Source organism: Pocillopora verrucosa, chromosome 2 (genome assembly GCF_036669915.1).
Source record: "Pocillopora verrucosa isolate sample1 chromosome 2, ASM3666991v2, whole genome shotgun sequence".
Lineage (NCBI taxonomy): Eukaryota > Metazoa > Cnidaria > Anthozoa > Scleractinia > Pocilloporidae > Pocillopora > Pocillopora verrucosa.
The window spans coordinates 5,051,951-5,071,347 of NC_089313.1; the positions used below are offsets into that span (position 1 = coordinate 5,051,951).

General features: G+C 35.7%; 4 protein-coding genes across 5 annotated transcripts; 2 read left to right on the forward strand and 2 right to left on the reverse strand.

The window, feature by feature from the left end:
• Positions 1 to 173: 173 nt before the first annotated feature.
• LOC131776062 (DNA oxidative demethylase ALKBH2-like) lies at positions 174 to 1,974 on the reverse strand. The gene is given in 1 exon segment (XM_059092202.2): positions 174 to 1,974. A coding segment is annotated over 1 exon segment (792 nt). The 5' UTR covers positions 1,891 to 1,974; the 3' UTR covers positions 174 to 1,098.
• Positions 1,975 to 2,068: 94 nt separating this feature from the next.
• On the forward strand, positions 2,069 to 5,855 carry LOC131776060 (zinc finger HIT domain-containing protein 2). Its single transcript, XM_059092200.2, has 2 exons — positions 2,069 to 2,560; positions 3,301 to 5,855. The coding sequence occupies exons 1-2, from the start codon at positions 2,079 to 2,081 to the stop codon at positions 4,085 to 4,087; spliced, it is 1,269 nt and encodes a 422-aa protein (XP_058948183.2). The 5' UTR covers positions 2,069 to 2,078; the 3' UTR covers positions 4,088 to 5,855.
• On the reverse strand, positions 4,827 to 6,294 carry LOC131776068 (alpha-ketoglutarate-dependent dioxygenase alkB homolog 4). Of its 2 annotated transcripts, XM_059092209.2 has the most exons (3): positions 6,188 to 6,291; positions 5,986 to 6,092; positions 4,827 to 5,444 (listed from the first exon to the last, which is right to left on the reverse strand). In XM_059092209.2, exons 1-3 carry the CDS (start codon positions 6,285 to 6,287, stop codon positions 4,908 to 4,910), a joined length of 744 nt encoding a protein of 247 aa, XP_058948192.2. In that variant the 5' UTR covers positions 6,288 to 6,291; the 3' UTR covers positions 4,827 to 4,907. The 2 variants fall into 2 exon arrangements, with proteins under 2 accessions (XP_058948192.2, XP_058948191.2); XM_059092208.2 differs by having other exon boundaries at positions 5,986 to 6,294.
• Positions 6,295 to 6,420: 126 nt separating this feature from the next.
• On the forward strand, positions 6,421 to 19,350 carry LOC131776061 (leucine-rich repeat and WD repeat-containing protein 1). The gene is made up of 16 exons (XM_059092201.2): positions 6,421 to 6,600; positions 7,740 to 7,968; positions 8,573 to 8,632; positions 9,340 to 9,396; positions 9,733 to 9,831; positions 10,801 to 10,851; positions 10,956 to 11,049; positions 12,195 to 12,307; positions 12,543 to 12,678; positions 12,950 to 13,334; positions 14,422 to 14,574; positions 15,056 to 15,138; positions 15,400 to 15,461; positions 16,344 to 16,419; positions 17,016 to 17,119; positions 17,763 to 19,350. Exons 1-16 carry the CDS (start codon positions 6,518 to 6,520, stop codon positions 17,907 to 17,909), a joined length of 1,932 nt encoding a protein of 643 aa, XP_058948184.2. The 5' UTR covers positions 6,421 to 6,517; the 3' UTR covers positions 17,910 to 19,350.
• Positions 19,351 to 19,397: the final 47 nt, after the last annotated feature.

Consider the following 19,397-nt stretch of genomic DNA (forward strand, 5'->3'; position numbering starts at 1 on the left):
GCTATTCATAAAAAAGCCGTCAATTTGCATATTCTCCATTTTGTTCAATATTAATTTCTTAAGATGCTGACTGCACTGGCAGAATTTCCAAGAGGTTCTTTAATTGCTGATCATTTCCTTTATTCTTTTGACCATAAAGTTTGATTCAGGGGTGATATTGTGAGGAGAAATTAGATACCAGTCAAAGTGTTACAGAGGAGGCTTCAATTTGAAAAGCGCATTATTGGGATCAAAGAGGTAAAAATTTTTCTTTCTCTGCCAAAAAACCCAGGCAATGCAATATAGACCAGTTAAAAATGCACACTACACACTTGGCAGGTCAAATTATTACAGTGATTGTTCTTCTTTTCATTGTTTACTTTATCAAGAACTCCATACATGAGAACTGATGTACAGAGTACAGTAAGGAAAAGTTCCCCAAAGTCTTTTAGCATTGACTGATCATGTTACATATTTTTCATAACTGTTTAACGCTAACACTAGGATACAATTTCATCAAGAAACTCCCAAAAGCTTACAGAAACAAGGAAGCATCCAGATTCTAAGAAGAATTGTTGAAACAGGAAAGTTTTGTGGTCGTTCAAAACAAGAAGTATCTAAATTGAAAGAAGTTCTACCCCTTTAACACCTATATAGCCACATCTTATACAATTCCTTCTAGATTCAAACTACTTTGAAATCACTTCCCTTTCTTTTTTCTGTTATTTTTGTTTTGTTTTTTTTTCTTTTGATTTCAATCAAAGTACTTTACCGGTTATAGTTTCTATATGTTTGCGATGTCAGAGTATTTCCTGACTCATGTCAGCTTCTACCAGGAAAGGTTTACTGCACCTTCAAATATTGATTCTGAAATATCCAATTCAGTATTTTTCAGGCAAAATTGTGACTCTTTTCATGCAAACAATCAGGTCTGAAATAGGGTTGGGTTGCATTGTCAGTACTATGCATTGCACTTAATCTGAATTTTTCAAGAGTGTAGACCGTTACATTTTGGTCATGAATTTTTGCCATTGACAATACTCCTAGCAAACCACAAAATATCATTATGCTCTTCAAAAACAACACCTTGTATCAGATTCATAACTTTGAAAACATCCATCACTTCTTTACAACCATCTGTCTGAATGTGAAATTGATTCTTGGGCATATTGCCTTTTTCCGCACAGGAAGGGAATGAAACCAATACACATTGGTTGGGTGGTTCATCATAAGCAGACTGCCGTGAGACAGTTCAAACTTAACAGGATCAATCTTTCTTTGAGCTCCACTTCCTCTGGCATCTTTGTGACGGAACACAAAGTCTCTGGTTTGACCTAAAGACAGAGACGCAATGGAACTTTTGGGAACCAAATCAACCTCATCATCTCTGTGTTCACCCATGTGGTCTTGTCCATCCTTTTACCTGTTCACAAGAACAAAGTTAAACTGGTGTCCACCAGTTAGAGATGAAACAAGGTCAGCTATGCGCTTGAGAAAGGGAGCATTACTCCACGGCTGTGCCGCTACAGTTGAACCAGAGAATGTGTACGTTAGACCTGCGTCTCCATAAGCTGCTTGCTTTCTTGGAACATTGTGCCATTTTCCATGAACGAACACTTTACTGTCTTTGTTATACTTTATCACTTTCTCTGCCTCTTGAAAGAGCGTGTCAGCTTCAGTTTTAGAGAATAACTGCACATAATCAAGATTTAAATTTTCTGATGTTATATGTTTCCATTTAAGGTCTGTCCTTCTATTTCCTTCAAGAAAAGATAATTTAGAGCAAGAGGGTTGTTCGTTTGGATTGTCACAAGCTTTCACCTTCATTTCAGGCTCTCCCACAATTTCCTTCTCGCCCAGCTTGCGTTTTGCACATTTTGACTCTTTCTTAATGAAATAAGATTCAATCATATCAAAAATATAGCTACTTGGCGATCGTCTAGTTCTTGAAAATACTACACAGAAGTGTTCTAAACCTGAAGTCGTCAACAAGTTACATAAAGTGTCACGCAACAGTGATTACAACTTCGTGTGAGCTTGCACAAAACGTCCTACCTATTTGCGAATACGCGAAGAGACTGGGTGTAGAAAAGACCAATATGGCGGATGAATTGTCCGGTGATCGTTTTAAGGACGTTCTTTCGACCTCTCAGAGCAACTCGCCTTGTGGGTTTTGTTCTAAAGAAGTCTCCAAGTACACGTGTCCTCGTTGCCATGTCCGGTACTGTTCCAGTGTGTGCTATAAAAGTGATAAACACTTACAGTGTTCGGAGCTTTTTTATAAAGATTGTGTCATGGAAGCAATGTGCGAACAACAGAGTAGTAGTGAAGACAAGCATAAAATGCTGGAATTGTTGCACAAACTAAAGAAGCAGGATGAAGAAGAAGGCTTTCAGGATGCTGTAGATTTGGAGGAACGATTGAAAAATGTAGATATAAACAATGACACAGAAGCCGTGTGGTCGGCGTTGACAGATAGTGAACAGAAAGAGTTTGAATCTGCCGTCAAAAGCAGAGAGATTTCTCATGTCATTGACGTTTGGATCCCGTGGTGGACTAAACAAGATGACAGAAATAACAGGTAACTTGCCTAGACGGACTTGACGAGTTTTTATGGCAAATGGGTATTATATCGGGGAATTACATAGGGTTTACATTAGAACTTCAAACCATGCGGATAGGCAGGACTTAAGAAGTGGGGAGACGTAGTTGAGTGTTTCTCCCTACACTTCTCTTGCACTCTAGCCAGTTCCTGCGTGCTTTAAAACAGAACAGAGCACAGTCAAGGCTTCTCTATATGTTAATTAGAATAGCATGAGGTCATGAGGTTGATTCTAATATTTCTGAGTAGCATTCCCATCATTATTAAGCTAAAGTCCTTCATACCCCTCTTTATCTGCATTACCCTGTGCTAACTGAACTATGTTTGACTCTTCTCTCCCGAGATCTCTCATTAGTAATTCTCCTTGCTGTCTGCCATAAAATTCTTATGATGTTAGTTTGGAGAATTTGGCATTGGATCAACTAAAAAAAACCCAGTGGAAATTTTTCTTTATTCTCCACACTTGTCTACTTAATGTTGTATTGATATTGTAAGGAGAAATTCTGTCTTGGTCACTCATGGGAATTAAAGGGTGAAATTGAAGTTGCTTGGTTTATAGGTGGTTCTTCAAAAGTGCTCTGGTTTCCTCTATGTATTCCAGAAAATTATATATTAGACTCACTTGTACTTAATTGAGAAGGCACTTTCATAACAAGCACCTGTTTGTTTTTTATTTGATTCTTTTTAACTACTTTTTTTCTCTTGATATCTGTTGATAGAAAGAAGATAGAGGTTGTAAGTGAAGGGAGCAACATTTTAGGAAAGAAAGATGAACAAAAAAGCAAAAGCCATCAAATCCAGACTAAGGAACAAGAAAAAAAGGAAAAGATGCCAGCATTAAAAAGGAACATCACATCATTACTGTCAGCCATGAAAAATTCAAATGTGAATCCAAATGTGCGGTTCAGTTGTATAAATGTAATTTTCTCATATGCATATATCATGAGGCTGTACAATGGATGCCCAGAAGACAGTTTAGAACAGGCAGCTGAGAATTTGTTACAGCTTTCACCTGTTCTTTCTAAAAATGCTGTGTTTGACTGTGTGGAGTCAGTAGTTCACAGCTCCTTGAGTGCTGTGCTAGATTGCAAGGACCTTTACTGTTCTGAGGAATCATCTCATCAGGTGCTTCTGGATGTTATTTCTTTGATCAAAGGATATGTTGTTATGGAGAGAAAGAAAACAAACTTTGTTGACAGTGCTCTGTCTCATTTGTGTCGACTTCTCAGTGGAGGAAGAGAGAGATTGAAAGTCAACTCCAAAATGAACCAAAAAGAAGCAGATTTATGTAAATCTTTGTGGCTTGCAAAAAAGAAAGTAGAGTTTTTATTAGCATGGGTTCACACAAACACTCATATTTTGCAATCTCTTGTGCTAAACATGGAAGTTGTTCTTACAGAGGTATCCATGTCTAACAGACAGCACAGAGAACAAAGAGAAAAGCTAGAGCAAGTATGGGGAGGTTCAAAGCCACCAAAGAAAGCAACTCTTATCACAGAAATCTAAGTCAGAATTTGAAAAGAGAACTCTGAAGGACATTGTAGTATGATAGAACCAATTCCCAGTAGTTTATGATGCAAGCTTTCCTGCATCATATTGCTATCATACAGTGGAACCTTCGCTAACTAGACCTTTTAACTCCCAAGATCTGTTTTAAATTCTCCCCTCTAGTTTTTTGTTAGATCAAGATAACCTCTTGTACCAGTTTGAGTTATTCTAATCACCCACCTATTTGTGTGATACTGTGTTGATGTTTTAAGGGGAAATTCTGAGGTGGTCACTCATGGGAGTTTAAGGGTTAGCTTCTTGCTCGCCATAAGTGAAAGTAATTCTCTTGAAGAACATTTTAAAGTCATATGAAGGGAGAAGTAAATATTACATCAAAAGTCAAGTGGGGTTTTATTTCACGTTCCCCTTTATTTAAACTGTGCTTCATGTTTCATTAAGCTATGATGCTCACATGAAGTTTGAGAGCATGAGAAATGAGTAAGATTTCTTCTCTATGTGGAGACAAGTGCTCTACAAACTTCCCAAGTGTTTCAAGTGTTATTAACAGACAGCTGACACCTGTATCATCTGTTTCATACAGTGCCAGCAATTTAAATTTGGATAAGGCAAAATTCCCTCCTCTGCACTTTGATGCATACAGTGTACATACAGGGCAAGCACACTTATGCAATTTGATTTGATTGTATGATTTTACAAGCTATTTTAAAGTTGCTAAAGAATGAGAATACTCTCACTTCTAAAAGAATCTTTATTTTTAATCACAATTTTGTGTGAAAATACTTTTTACTACTATCATAATACACACGACAATGTGACTTCAGCCTTCACATTCCTTATTAATACTGACTTGAACTGATTCTCCTTGAAATGATAGAGCAGTCTTTATTAATTCATGTCCAACAGTGTAGCTTTTGCCACTCTCACAAAAATCTTGTGCAAGTTCTCTTAATGTTACAGCAATTCTTCTGGAAAGAATATCCTGTCTTTTTATTGCATGCTTCCATTCATAGCGAGCTGGTCCTCGAACAATGATCAAAGACCTCCTTGGCATTGGAACAGAAACCTCAATATTACTGGTATCTCCACTCACTGAAAATGTTAGTAAGCTGTCCGAGAGAAGGTTCACTGTGACTAGACGCTCACCCCACACCCAAAAGTCATCAAAATGTGGATCAATAGATGAACCTCTGTCTGGTGTATACTCTAAATTACAAAGTTCCACTGGTTGAAAATCAGACAAAAGTGGAACTGTCCTCCACATCCGTTCCACCAAAACTTTACTGAACTGTGGTAGTCCTGTAAAGTTATTTAGCTTTAATTTCCTTTTCTTAAAATTCACCTGAGGTCCAAAGTCCTGTGACAAATGAGAATACATGTTAAAAGGAAAAGGAAATAAATGTTTGGGTGGCAAATTTTATCTTCAGGAACAAACAAAGCCATCATATTACTAACAATAATATTATCCTCTGTCTCACATATTTGTCCATTTGGATGTACACCTCCACAGACACATCAGCTGTATCTGTCAAAAATCACGATCTCCATCAATAGTCACAAATTTAAGACAGTTAGGCTTCACAAACAGTCAGCAAACAACAGAGACACAGGCACCATGTTGGAGGTGAAATACAAGAACTTTAATTATAATCATGAGTTAAAACTTTGTTTTTCCAGAGAATCTTTCTTGTTAAAAAAAATAAAATAACAGTTAAAACCAAACTCCCTCTATAATTTATGCTTTGGGTTGTTGGTGTTCTTCCGCGCTAAAAATTTGGCTTCACTCACATCCCTTCCCCACCCCCCCGATGCAACTGCACTTCAGTAACACCCCCACCCTCCCCCACAAGGTACTAATAACGCAGCCCTTGTCGGTGAAACCATTGAGTTCTACTCACCTGCTTTCGCCTTCCAGACTGTGATGGCTTCCAAACAGTTTTTTCAATATCTGCCACAATCGTCTCCTCTTCAATTTCATTTATAAAGTTCTGAATCACAGTAATGCCTTTCAATTTAACGTTTACGTCATCAATATCTTTGCGATGCAAACATTCTTGACCAACGAGAAACGTTTCTCCACAAAGAATACAAAATTCATACTTTTCTGTTGTCTTGCTGCGCTTGTCTGCGAACATATTGTTGGATTTCTTGTTTTCTTCACACAGTAAGCACTTCCGAATGCCAGTGCAGCCACAACCATCCGCCATTTTAGAATCTTTTCGAAGCAACATTTCTTTTATGAATTTTGATTGGTTTATTTTCTTAGTATCCAATTAAAAGTTTTGTTATATTAGACAAGTTGGAATATTGCGCATGACAGCTGTCTTCTCTACACACGTGTTTTACTGTTTACTTCGGACGCTTGTGATGGATGAAACTTGCCAAACAAATAGACTCTGGTGGTATTGCTGAGTTTTTTAAGCTAGGAAGATGTCAAGTACTCCACAACTCACGATAGAAGACATCAAAAAGCGTTCTGGACGGGAGAACTTGTCTGAAATCCGACAGCTCGAGTAAGTAATCTTTAGAAGATCTACAGGAAGCTGTTTAAAGATCGATCTAATGGTGATATATTAAAGTTCTTCTCTAGTTTAAGTGTGAAACTTCGCCTTCATTTCAGAGTGGGACAAAATAATTTGGACTGCTTTTAGACTTACTGAGATGTGATTTGTTGCTGTTAATTAGTGCTTTTTTCGTGCATGTATGTTTTTTTAATTTGTTTTTTAGGGGCTCATGATCGTGATAGAAGTGACTAGCTCCGCCTGCGTCAACATGTGACACATTAACACATGAATGACGCAGCATGCTCGTTATGTTTATATTTAGATTGTGGTCGTTTCAAGGAAAACGGTAGCTCTTTTTTATAATACTTCAGTCCTGCATGCATTATTGATATTGCAACTGGACTTGACAACTATTGAGTAATTTGCGTCAACCACGTTGCCGCACATCTGATTTCCATTGTGAATGTTGTTCGAGAACATGTGATCAACTCCATGCGCGGGAAAGTCTTTTGAGTTAGTTGTCAGTTTAATTTGTGCATATTCTGCTTATGGCAATTTCATTTTGATCCTCTGTTTGTCATTATTCAGAGAGTTGTATGGCTTTCATACATTACCTTAACTCAAGCGATAAAGTTTTCTGAATTTAAGTTCTAAGAAAAGTTTGTAGACTGTAAGGAGAATTGATTTTGAAGTATAGATTATGAATGGTTTAAGATGAGATTCGGAGCCCTGGAAAATTCAATCTCAGTCTTGCAAAAGTTCTTGAAATTTGTCTCTGAAAAAGGGTGGGAACCCTGGGGTAAAAGCATTGTCATAAGGTTTAATTGTGGTGTTTGTGTTATTGTTGTGATACAGTAGTTTGTGTATAAAACACCAAATTGACATGAGATTCTGAATCCATGGAGTTGCAGTTGTTTATTTAGGAGAGGATAATCTGATCACATGTGCTTTTAATTCTCCTATGATGACTTCCACACAGTTAATTGAAATATTAGTCAATTTTTCAAAGAACATTCCCTTTTCAGTACCATTACCAGGAAGAGGACACCTTACTGTTCCTAGACTAGAAATTGGTCTGTAGAAACATTGTGTTGTCAACAGAAGTATTACTTGTTAATTCATTAACTTTGTTCAATTTCCAATTTTAGTTTATCTGGTCTTGGTTTGACTTGCATCCCAAATGAGCTGCTTCAACAGTTACCAAATCTTGCAGAGCTCAATCTGTCAAAAAACAAACTATCAGATGTTAACAGTGAAAAAGCTTTTCCAAAACTCAAAGTTTTAAGTGCGGCCAGCAACCAACTTAGTAATGTGGATGGACTGACAGCATTTCCTAACCTGATTAGTTTGGATGTCACTAGCAATCCAACCCTTGAGGTAACAAATTTCATGTTGCATGTTAACTATGAAGAATGGTTTTTATTTTCAACATTGCCACAAGTCTTCCATTCATGTATAATTGAGAAATAGTAAGATTATCCTGATAGATTGTATCCTGGTTTATGGTCTCCCCAAAATTTTGTAAAGTGTTAATATCGCTGTGTACTGTGAACTACAGATTTCACTGAAATTGTGTAATGTATAGCAAAATATGTATGGTTTGGATTTTTCCTCTGTCTTAACCCTTTAAATCCCAGAAGTGATTAACTTGTAACTTCTCCCTAAAATATCCATGCATTATCCAGCCAATGAAAATACTCATGCTTATCAGGGAGAAGTTTTTATCTTGAACTAACACCAAATTCTCATAACTTATTTACAAGTAATTGTGTGCCAGTTATAGGGGAGAATTGAAAATCATACTCATGGGAGGTAAAGGGTGTTATTTCTCCAACCTTTTTGGTTTTGCTCTGTCTTTGACCTAGATAAAGTAATCTGCGATGAAGAAAAGCAAAACTTAATTTGGTTGAAATGCTCTAAGTTTGAGAGCAAATTGATTAAAAAAAAATTTTTTCAATTGTGTTGATCTCTTTCCCTTCAGGTCTCAGACAAATACAAACTGGTGTCTCTCTGCCCTTTGTTAAAAACTCTGGATGGGAAAGTTAGTATTTGAATTCTGAATAAGTGTATATCTTAATGCTTGTCACACCAACTGTCTTTGAAAGAGGAAGTTATGTCAGTGATTAATGTGAAGTCTGATGAAATGCTGGGGGTGAACTTGTGATGGACTCACATACTTTCCAGTAGGAATAATCCCAGTCACTTCATGCCTAAGAAACCAGGATAAACTTCGGCTGGCTGGACCACTTGGCTAGAGTGCAAACTTTACATTTTTATTGGGTGTGGGAATTTTGACTGTGGAGATAAAGGTCCAGGTTCAAGCCAGATTGTGTGACAGTGTTGTATTCTTTGGTGAGACACTTGAATTCTCAGTACTTCTACTTCTCCAGGGGTATGGATGGGTACTAGCAAACTGTGCCCTCGGCAAAATTGTTGTAAGGTTACCTATGTTTGTTTAGCATTCAGTCTAGTATGAAAAACAATTATTGTCCTAGTAACTTCATGCTGTGGAAGTCTGGACAAGCTATTTTCTCACCATGATGGTTAATTTTATTTTTCAATGCTCTGAGATATTCATGTAGCAGGTGCAATAATTTATGCTATGTTATGAGCCTTTTTTTTTTTTTTTTTTTTTTCTTTTGTAATCAAGGGATTTAATAGTTTTTTGCTATCTGAAAGTGCAAATTTTTTATTATATATCTACAAGTGTGTGTATTTTAAATCATTTTCTTTTGTTTTTGTTTACAGGATATCAGTCTGATGAGGGATGCGGTAAATAGATTGGATTCTACTATGACACAAAAGGTTGGCAAAAAATACCATTTCATGACTAATTCATGGGAGCAATGACCACAGAGGAATTAGTTAGGTTTTGAAATTAAACAGAACACATTATTCTATACTATATATAAAAAAATGCCAAGATCCTGATGGTGCTGTCCTTCTTGATGGTGCTGTCCCCAGCAGGATAAATTTCAAATTATCTGTAGTGTTCCTTCTACACATTTTCTTTGGAATGTGGATTGAACATTTTTGGTCTTGTCAGTCAAATAATTTGAATCCTATCCTAATCCTTTTTTACCTGCAATGTACAGCTCATTTTTTTTTTTGCTTTTTCTTTTGTTTTAATTGTCTTTGTAGATAGCTGACATTTGGAGTGAGAAATTCAACACAAAGTACAATCAGTTAGATGAAGATAAAAGAACTGAACTTGAAAATGAGTTTATTGAAAAGCTCAAGGTAAATATTAATTTTTATTACTGTAGTGGATTTTGCATTAACCCTTTACACTTTGGCATCAGTGTACATATATTGTAATTCTTGTTCTGTTCTTCATACACTTCATTTGGTACTGACAACGAGAATGTGTCAAACAATTGTTTTGTTTTAGTTGATGATCATTTCATTTATTCTTATGACTTCAATGTTTGATTCAGTAGGGATTATGTAAGGAGAAATTAGAGGCCAGTCAGGGTTAATCCACTGTCTTGTGACTACTTCATCTTAGTCTCTTTTCACAAATTGAACGTGCTTAGACAGACATAATCAAAAATGGCACTGTAGATGAAATTTGCTTGAATCCTTTTCTTTGGTAGAAAAAAAATTATCTAGTTTACCATTATCCAGAACTGCACAGGAGAGTGGTAGATTTGATCTGTATCTGGGAGAGTGGACACATGATACACACTGCTGTACACCATTCTAAAGACATATTCAAGTCCATTCTGTGTTATTTTGTCGTTCCATCTTTGTATGTCTTTCTTTCCATTTTTATTTTTTTTTTCCATCCTCATAATTTATTTTTAACCTTATTTAAAGAAAGAAAATGTGGAAAAAGGTGACCTACCGAAAAACGTGTTTAAAACATTAATATGTATAATTATTCTTTCATGCCTCTGCACAGTCACATGTGCGTTGGTATTTTAACCCTTGTTCATATGTCCTTTGTCCACCATGTATGAATTAACCCTTTAACTCCCAGAAGTGATTAACATAAAACTTCTCCCTACAATATCCATACATTCTTCAGCAAACAGGTGATGAGAATATTCAAACTTATCAGGTAAAAGCTGTTATCTTGATCTAGCACCAAGTTCTCATAACTAATTTACAAGGAAATGTGTTGCAGCTACAGGGGAGAATCAACAACCAGATCTTGAGAGTTAAAAGGTTAAGTTTCTAATTTGTTCACTTGTGAATCACTTTCAGTCTGAAGTTACTTGTGGCCCTGCAATGCTGAAGAACTACAGGGAATACAAGGTAGTTATTGCTAATTAACCTGGATTGATGATTCTTTTGTCAAAGAATGATGATGTAGATGTACAATTTTAAGGATGTTTACTAAAAAAAAGTTATTTAAACAGCTCACAGTTTTAGGAAAGATCTATTTCAAGAAAATTAAGGGTGAGGAAAAGATCAGTGAAGAACCACCTAATAAAAAACAGAAAACCAGTCAAGGTATGATAAATACACATACATGAATGTATTGTGTTATATTGTACAGGTTCCTATTCCTTGCAAAACACTCAAAGAGGTAGAGTGCTGAAATCACTGCCAAATTCCCTTCTGATATTTGTTAATCAAAAGCTCTTAAACACTGGATGCAAATATGGTGGAATACCTGGTTGGCCCTGGTTGAGTAACACAAAAGCGAGGCCAATAAAAATGGGTGACAGTACCTTTGAAAAAAAAAAAATCTTAATTTTTGGTGTTTTGTCCGACTAGTTACCTTTACTAGTAAATTTAATCCTTCAACCTCTAAGAGTGATCAGCATCTAATTTCTCCTTAGAATATCACCCCTGAACCAGACATTAAGCTCACAAGAATAAAGAAAATGATCAGCAACTAAAGAAGTTCTTGATCTTTAGATAAATTCTCCTTGTCAGCACCTTAGGAATAATATGGAGAAAAGTATGGAGAAGATATACAAACTGATGTTATGGTGTAAAGGGTCAACACTTTTCATACCAAAGTCGTGCTTTGTAAAGAAATCCCTTCAATATCATTGCTTTGTGCAAAAATAAAGTGATATGAAGAAACAAACTTAGCAAAGGAGAGAATGGGTTTTTGGGAAATTGTGGGACTTGTTTTGGACTGTTCTTAGAGTATTTTGGTAACTTTAATCTGGAATTGCCATATTCTCCAAACCTGCAAGATGCTGTTTGGTATCTTAAGTTATCCTTCAAGTCCTCCAGTGTTTTCCAAGCCATTTCCACTCTCCAATTCTTTCAAAAACAGACTGAAATTAAAAAAAATATCTGATTGAATTTCCATTAACAAATTCTAGCTTGTTAGTTATATCTGTCATTTGCTCCAAATGTAATGTACAGAGTGATGGTTTTGGCATGACATTGGTAATGAGGGGTAATGAAGTATTGTGGTATTTAGTGATTTTCTTAGCAATATTGCAGAATTTGCCAAATTTTTTGTGGTATTTTGGTGTTCAGAACCCCCAATGTCCCCTTCCATATCATATAGAGGGTGTTGTCATCAAGAAACAAAATCTTTTAGATTAAATGTATGGAAAGTAGCAAGAAGAAAGAACTGCAAATCAGATCTGGGAGATGAGGAATTAAAGATTTTACCTTGTCTCATATTTTAGTTAACGGTCAAGCTGAAGTTGCAAATGATGCACGAGACAAACCAAAGAAATCAAAAACAGCAGAAGGGAAAGTGACTAAAAAGAAACGAAGAACACAAGGGAGAGAAATCAAGGTTATTAATTTTACTATTATTTTGATTTGAATCTGTCACCACTGACAAATGTTAGCTCCTTATAAAGTTAGGGGAAGTTAGCTTCAAAGCGAGAAGGCTCATCTTAATAATGAGAATTATAATGTTAACCAGCTGAGGAGCTCTCTGTGTTAATTAAGTGAGTCACTATCATGAAATCTTATCAAACCCTTAATTAAAGTTATTACAGTGACTGGTTTATTTCCTTATTCTACAGGCTGAGAACAGCAGTCCTGCTTATTGTCAGTTTGCTGTGTCTCATTTACTTCAAACACATTCACTAAACAATGATCCCACAGACAGAAAGACTCAAGTATGGGGTTGTGAATTTGAACCAGATCCTGAGAGAGAAGGTAAGGAGTGCATGTTTTTTTCTAGATCTGATTGTTAATTCTCCCTTCTAGCTGCTACACATCCTTGTAAATTAGTAGCAAGAATTTGGTGTTAGATCAAGATAACAACTTTCACCTGATACATTTGAGTATTCTCATTACCTGGTTGCTGGATAGTGGATGGATATTGTGGGAAGAAGTTACATTTGAATCAGTTCTGGGAGTTTAAGGGTCAGAATGACTTCTTCTTTATGGGTTAATCGTTCAACAAGTTCTTTCCTTGTGCTGTTAGGTCACACAACCACAACTTGTGCCACATGTGGAGGAGATTCTGTTTGCTTTGTGGACTGCAGCACTGGACGCGTCATGAAAAAATACAAACAACCTGGAGAAACATTTTACTGCGTAGCATGGACTACAGTTTATTTAGACTATGATTCAGAAAAGAAACGAAAAGGCAACCTTATTGCTGCAGGAGGTTTACAAAATGACATTAAAATAATAGAACCTAATCAGCTAGTATGCTTTGAAGAAATTCAGGGACACAAAGGAGTTCTAGAGTGTCTTGTTTTTCACCCTCATCATCCCACGTGGTTGCTAAGTGCTGCTGACGACAACACTATTATGGTGTGGGAAATAGGTCTGCCTAAAGCAGCTGAGTACCAGGGAAAATCACAGTAAGTGCCTTCTTTTTATCAATGTATAACTAATGAACAAATGAATTCCATGGTGCTTTGTGTCGGTTTAGTAATAGGTTACTATGGTGACCCATAGGAACAAAACACTTCCCAGATTGATTTCTTCCTCTTTTTAATTCAAGCTTGTGGTTTATTAAATATTTTAGATGTCTTAAGGCCTATTTACACAGCACGACTTTGTCGCATGCGACAAGCTTACGACAGGCCTACGACATGACTTAAGAGTCGTAAGCGAGTTGTAGGTTTGATTTACACGAAACAATTCGTGTCGTAAGCCTGTCGTAAGCTTGTCGCATGCGACAAAGTCGTACCGTGTAAATAGGCCCTTAGGGTCTAGTGAATTCCATGAACATCAAAACTGACGCATTTCAATGTGCTCTACTCCTATAAGCAACTACACACTCTTCAACTGAATTGAATGTTTCTGCACAAACACAGACTGGTAATCCCATGCTATAAACTACAATTCTAAGCAGTAATAATAGTATCCCAAACAAAAACTTCTTAGTAATGTTCAGTGATTAGTGAGCACACAGCAATTGTAGTTATTGACCAGCTATTTAATCTGGGAAGTGTTTTAAAATCTTGGAAGTGTTTTGGAATCCAGGAGGTGATTTTACAACCTGGGAGGTGTCTTGAAATCTGGGAAGTGTAACATTATTATCAGGGAGAGATTGTATTTTATTCAACATCAGATTCCTAGAACTAACATTTTGAGAGTTATGGCTGACAGTTAGAAGAATTTGATCTCAGTTCCTTGTAGTAGAAGGGTTAATTCCAATTTACAGAAATTCATGACACCTTTAACCCTTTACACCCTAACATCAGTATGGATATTCTCCATACTGTTCTTTATACATTTTCTTAGGTGCTGACAAGGAGAACTTGTTTAACAATCAACATCTTTAGTTGTTGATCATGTCCTTTATTCTCATGACATTAATGTTTCATTCAGGGGTGATAATGTTAGGAGAAATAGGATGTTAGGCACTCTTAGGGGTTAAAGGGTTACCTCACTAAGGGTAATTCTAGTTTAATAATATATGTATTTTTATTTTTTGCATAGACTCCTGCTGACATTGAAATCTCGTTCAATAGTGCGATTATTTTCAATTCCTCCGCATGGCAAAGTAGTTGTTGGAGGATGTGACGATGGCTGTTATGTCTGGAATCTATTTGATAGTGAAACTGATAAAGGAGATAAAAAGGATAAAACAAAGTAAGACTTTTGTTTTTCCTAAAATGCATTTTCTTTTTTTATGTGGTGATTTTTTGTAGATTTTCAGCCAAGTTCTTCTTTCTAAATTAAAGGGAATATGCCTTGTTGTTGTTGTCATTGATATTTTTTGCTGTTTTAAAAAGCAGCCTGTCTTATTCTTCTGATGATTTAAAGGCTTACAAGTCTCTGAGGCTTATCTATTTCAATGGATCCAAATGATGATATCAGAAGGATGTTTGATAATTTCTGTGCTCTGTTCATAAAACAAAGCACAGCTGCCAAAGAAATTCATAACACTCATGCATTCATTCTTCTCTGCCTATTTGGCAGCCACTGGCTTAAACCCTAGATATCCCAATGTTTAAAACTTTTATATTTCTTTTATTTATTTTTTATTTTGCAAGAGCATAATAGTGACTGTGTTGGTCTTGAAAATAGCAGAAGTGCAAGCCTCTCAAAATGTCTACCTCTGTTTTTGTAGGACATATTTTGGAAAGTTAGATTTTCCTGGTAAAAAGACAATTCCTTTAGACAGTATTGTGTGCTTGTCAAACAATATGATTGGTAAGTTTGACTCAATTTTTCTTTGAGTGGAAGGGTAGGATGGTCCAGTAGATGGAATAATTTATTTGTTGTGGAGTTCATACTTATATTACTGAAAGGTGTGTGGGGTTAAATTGTGAGCTCTATTTATTGTAAAACAACATTCTCATTAGTCATAGAAGCCAATATGGAAGATATACATGAAATTAAATGATTAGATAGGATTTAGAATTTTTGTAGAAGTAGTGCTAGTCTCCTGATGTCTTTCTTGTTTTTCTTCAGCTACTAAGCGAGTTGAAGAAGGTTGCATTCATATTTGGCACTCAGAGTCAGAAATGATGAAGGCATGTTGAGTTTGAATTATTATTTATTCTTCTCTGTCTTTTGCAAGTTTTCTAAAAGGTCTATGACAGGCTTCTTCATCCTAGCCTTTTCCATCTGTTCATGTAGTATATGAGGTGTAATACAGTCATATATAATAAGCTGATTTTTGTCAACTATTCATCCTACATTAAGCAGTAAACTATTACATTGCCACAACATACACCCCATGTGTTCTGTAAATTAGACTCAATTACAGATTCACTTCTTTGAAGGAGGGTCCCCTATACTTGTAAGGTAAACCGCGATTGGGCAATTTCTTTTCTTGTGAATCGTGATTTGATTTTTCTTTTAATAAGATGATAAGATCTTTTCATGTCCATCTGAACAATTTTTTTCTTATTTGAACATGACCCATAGATGAAGAGCTGAATTAAAAGATACTCGTGATTCAGTTAGTTTTGCATGATGAATTTTTAGCATTTTTTTTAGTATTAGTATTATGCTCAGGTGGCTGTGGTTAAGTTTTTACCAAGGTTTTGACAGGACATGGACTTCATTTGGATTGAAAAAAGTCATAAAACAGACCAGTAATGGTTCTTGAACATTTAAGATTATACATTAAGATAAGACTGGTCAAGTCTAAAAAAAGTTAAAATTTGCAAATTTTGTGGAATTTCCTGTGGTTTTTCATTTTTATGTGAAACATGATCATCATGAATTTTGTATGAATGTGAAGTAATTTTGAAATTATTGGTGATAAATGAAAAGGCTAAATATTTTTAGGAGACTGAGGTTTACAAATGGTTATTCCAAAGACCCTCTTCAAGTGGACAAAATATTTATTGTTAAGTCTTGTTGATCTGAGCGAAGTCAATGATTTGTTTTGTCGGATTGTTTTGCAGAATGACTTCAGAGTGGCTCACAAGCTGCCATGGAGACTCACTGAAGTACCTTTCTTGAAATTCAGCTTCGTACCAGGTTTGTCAATCTTGCATCAATCCTTCCACTGCCAGGAGTGACCAACAAGCAATTTTTCCCCACAAATTTAATCCATTATTGAGCAGAAAGGGCATGATAATTAAATAGGATCATCAACTAGGGGATATCTTTTGGTTTTACGACAAATTCTTAAAACTGAGGAGATAAAAATTGCATGATGGACAGCAAGGAGAATCATTACTGTCAGCTTGAAAGTGAAAGGCTTAGTTAACCCCTGAGAGTGACCAGTATCTAAGTTCTCCTAACAATATCATCCCTGAATCACACATTTAGGTCACAAGAATAAGGGAAATAATCACCAACCAATGAAGAACTTGATTGTTAAACAAATTCTCCTTGTCAGCACCTTAGGAAACATGTAGAAAACAGTATGGACAATATGCATACAGATATTAGTGTGTAAAAGGTTAAGAATCGCAAGTTGTGGTATAATAAGGCACACTTTCTTTTGATTGATCTCTGGTTGTGACCTGCATCTAGTGAAAAGTTAGGGATATATAACAAACATAATTTCAACAGACTGGAATAAAATTCAGTTTTTGCATAACCATTTTTTTAAACAATATCTGTTCCAGCATGCTCAGTGATGTTGGCCGGAGATGATGTAGGATCTGTTTGGTTGTACGATGTTGCATCAAATGTGTTGGCAACAAAGAGTGAAGATGTAAAACAAACACAGGTAAGGAGTATTGCATGATTTCTATGTAGTATTTCAAGATACCCTTATCTATAACAGTTACCTGTTATATAGGGAAACAATAAATTGGAATCCACTCTGCTGAGGGTTTTTTTTTTTACTTTTACATAATAAGTATAAAGTGCAGCTCAGAGGTGAACACCCAAAAATGCGAGCAAAAAATTGCACATTTTGATTGGTTCCTAGTTGTGATCTATTAGAGGACACATAGATGACATCACCATTAACCCTTTAACTCCCATGAGTGACCAAGACAGAATTTCTCCTTACAATATCAATATGATATCAAGCAGACAAGTTATGAGAATAGAGAAAAATATCAGTTAGGGGATAATAAGTTGATCCAATACCAAATTCTCTATACTAACATTACAAAAACCTTATGGCAAACAATAATGAGAATTACTAATGAGATCTTGGGAGTTTAAGGGTTAACAGCAGTTCATTTCTCTATTGTATGAATCAAATAGATTTAATGCCGTATGTCTATTCAGTAATAGATCACAGGTAGAGTCAGATTGTGGTAAGAACAAGAAAGAGGCACAAAAGGCCCAGACAAGTGTGTTGCTGATGTAGAAAAATGGTGAATTTTGACCTTTCCTTGTTTGGTTTATTTTTTTGTTAGGTTCTGGCCTGTCCAAATGAGACAACAAAAGTGTTTAACCAAGTCAGTGCAAGTAGTAATTTGGATTACATTGTGGCTGTTGCAGACACTAATGTTGTGTGCATTTGGAAACGACTCAGAATTGAAGATGGTAGTTCTCATTTATGACATCCTGCTTAATACAGTTCAAGAAATCATTTTATTTATACATGAAGATAGTTTACTTAGCAATATTAAGAAAGACATTGATGTTATTAGCCTTTTATCATCCCAGAGCTGCATCATTTAAATCAGACGCCAAAGGGGAACAGTGATTCTTTAGTGTACAATTACTGTAGAGTTGTGCTGGACTCTGGTCACATGGCACATAATAAGATGAGCCTCAGTAAGTAGGGAATTAGTATGAGCTTCAATGGGTGATTTGTAATTCTCTCCACTATGTTATGTTTTCTGTAAATGAGTTGAGAGAATTTGGTGCTATAGAGCAGTTTTTAACAGAGTGTTACTAAACCAAAACCAAAATAATCACATTGACCAATATGAAAATACCTATGACCCTTTAACTCCCAGATCAAATTTGTACCTCTCCTTACTGACAACCATACGATTTTCATAATGTTAGCACAGAGAATTTAGTATTGGATGAACCAATTATTCCCAAATTGATATTATTCTTTATTCTCGTCACTTATCTGGTTGAAATCGTATTGATATTGTAAGGAGAAATTCTGTCTTGGTCACTCAAAGGAGTTAAAGGGTTAAGAGCCAATGAGAACTCAAAGGAAGAACAAACAAACTGCCTAAAGTACCGGAAAAAAATGAGTAACTATGAGTTGATTGGTTTTAGTTTTGCATCTGATTGGTTGAGAGAATGGCGTGAGTTTTCTGGACCAATGAGAGTGAAGTAGAACAAAAACAAAGCAATCATAGATTACTCTTGACACTCCATTGAAAATTTCTCTATCAAGATAACACATTTTAGTTTCCTATTTCCACAATCTAATTGTTACAAAACATATTGATATTGTATTTCCTATGCAAGTTGAGTTTTTTTTTTTTTTTGTTTTCTCTTTTTCTCTCCTCTTTTTTGGGTCAACTATTATATGATTATATTGCGGCATTTTCATTAGTTAGGTAAAGCATCAGTGCTTGAAATTTCCCAGGAATAAGAACTTTCCATCATGAATCCAGTGGAAATTAAGTGTGCAGATGTTTGCTGTTTATAGTAAACATAATAGTTGGGCTTCTTCTTAAATGGAAACCCTACAAATGGTATTGGAATTTCCATGCATCCTTGTTACATGTTTTTTTTTTCTTTGTTCTTTTGGTTTCAATCAAACTACAGTAATAGTAAAGCTTTGCAAGTGACAAGTATTAAGGCATGGCGCTACATAAATTAAGTTTGAAACCAGTTTTTGTTGTGTTTATGTAAGCAATGAAAATTTACAAAGTTTATTTCACTGCTGAATACAACTTCTAAAGCCAGGGATTGGAAAGGGGTATCTACTCTCGTGTGGTGAGACATAGCATTTTCTTTTTTTATATATTGCTCATCTGAAACTTTCATCTCAACTGTTTCAATTAAACAATCTCAGTACATTTTACTTGACTTTGTTACAAGGTAGCATCATCCCTAATAAATAGTACTTTACAAAA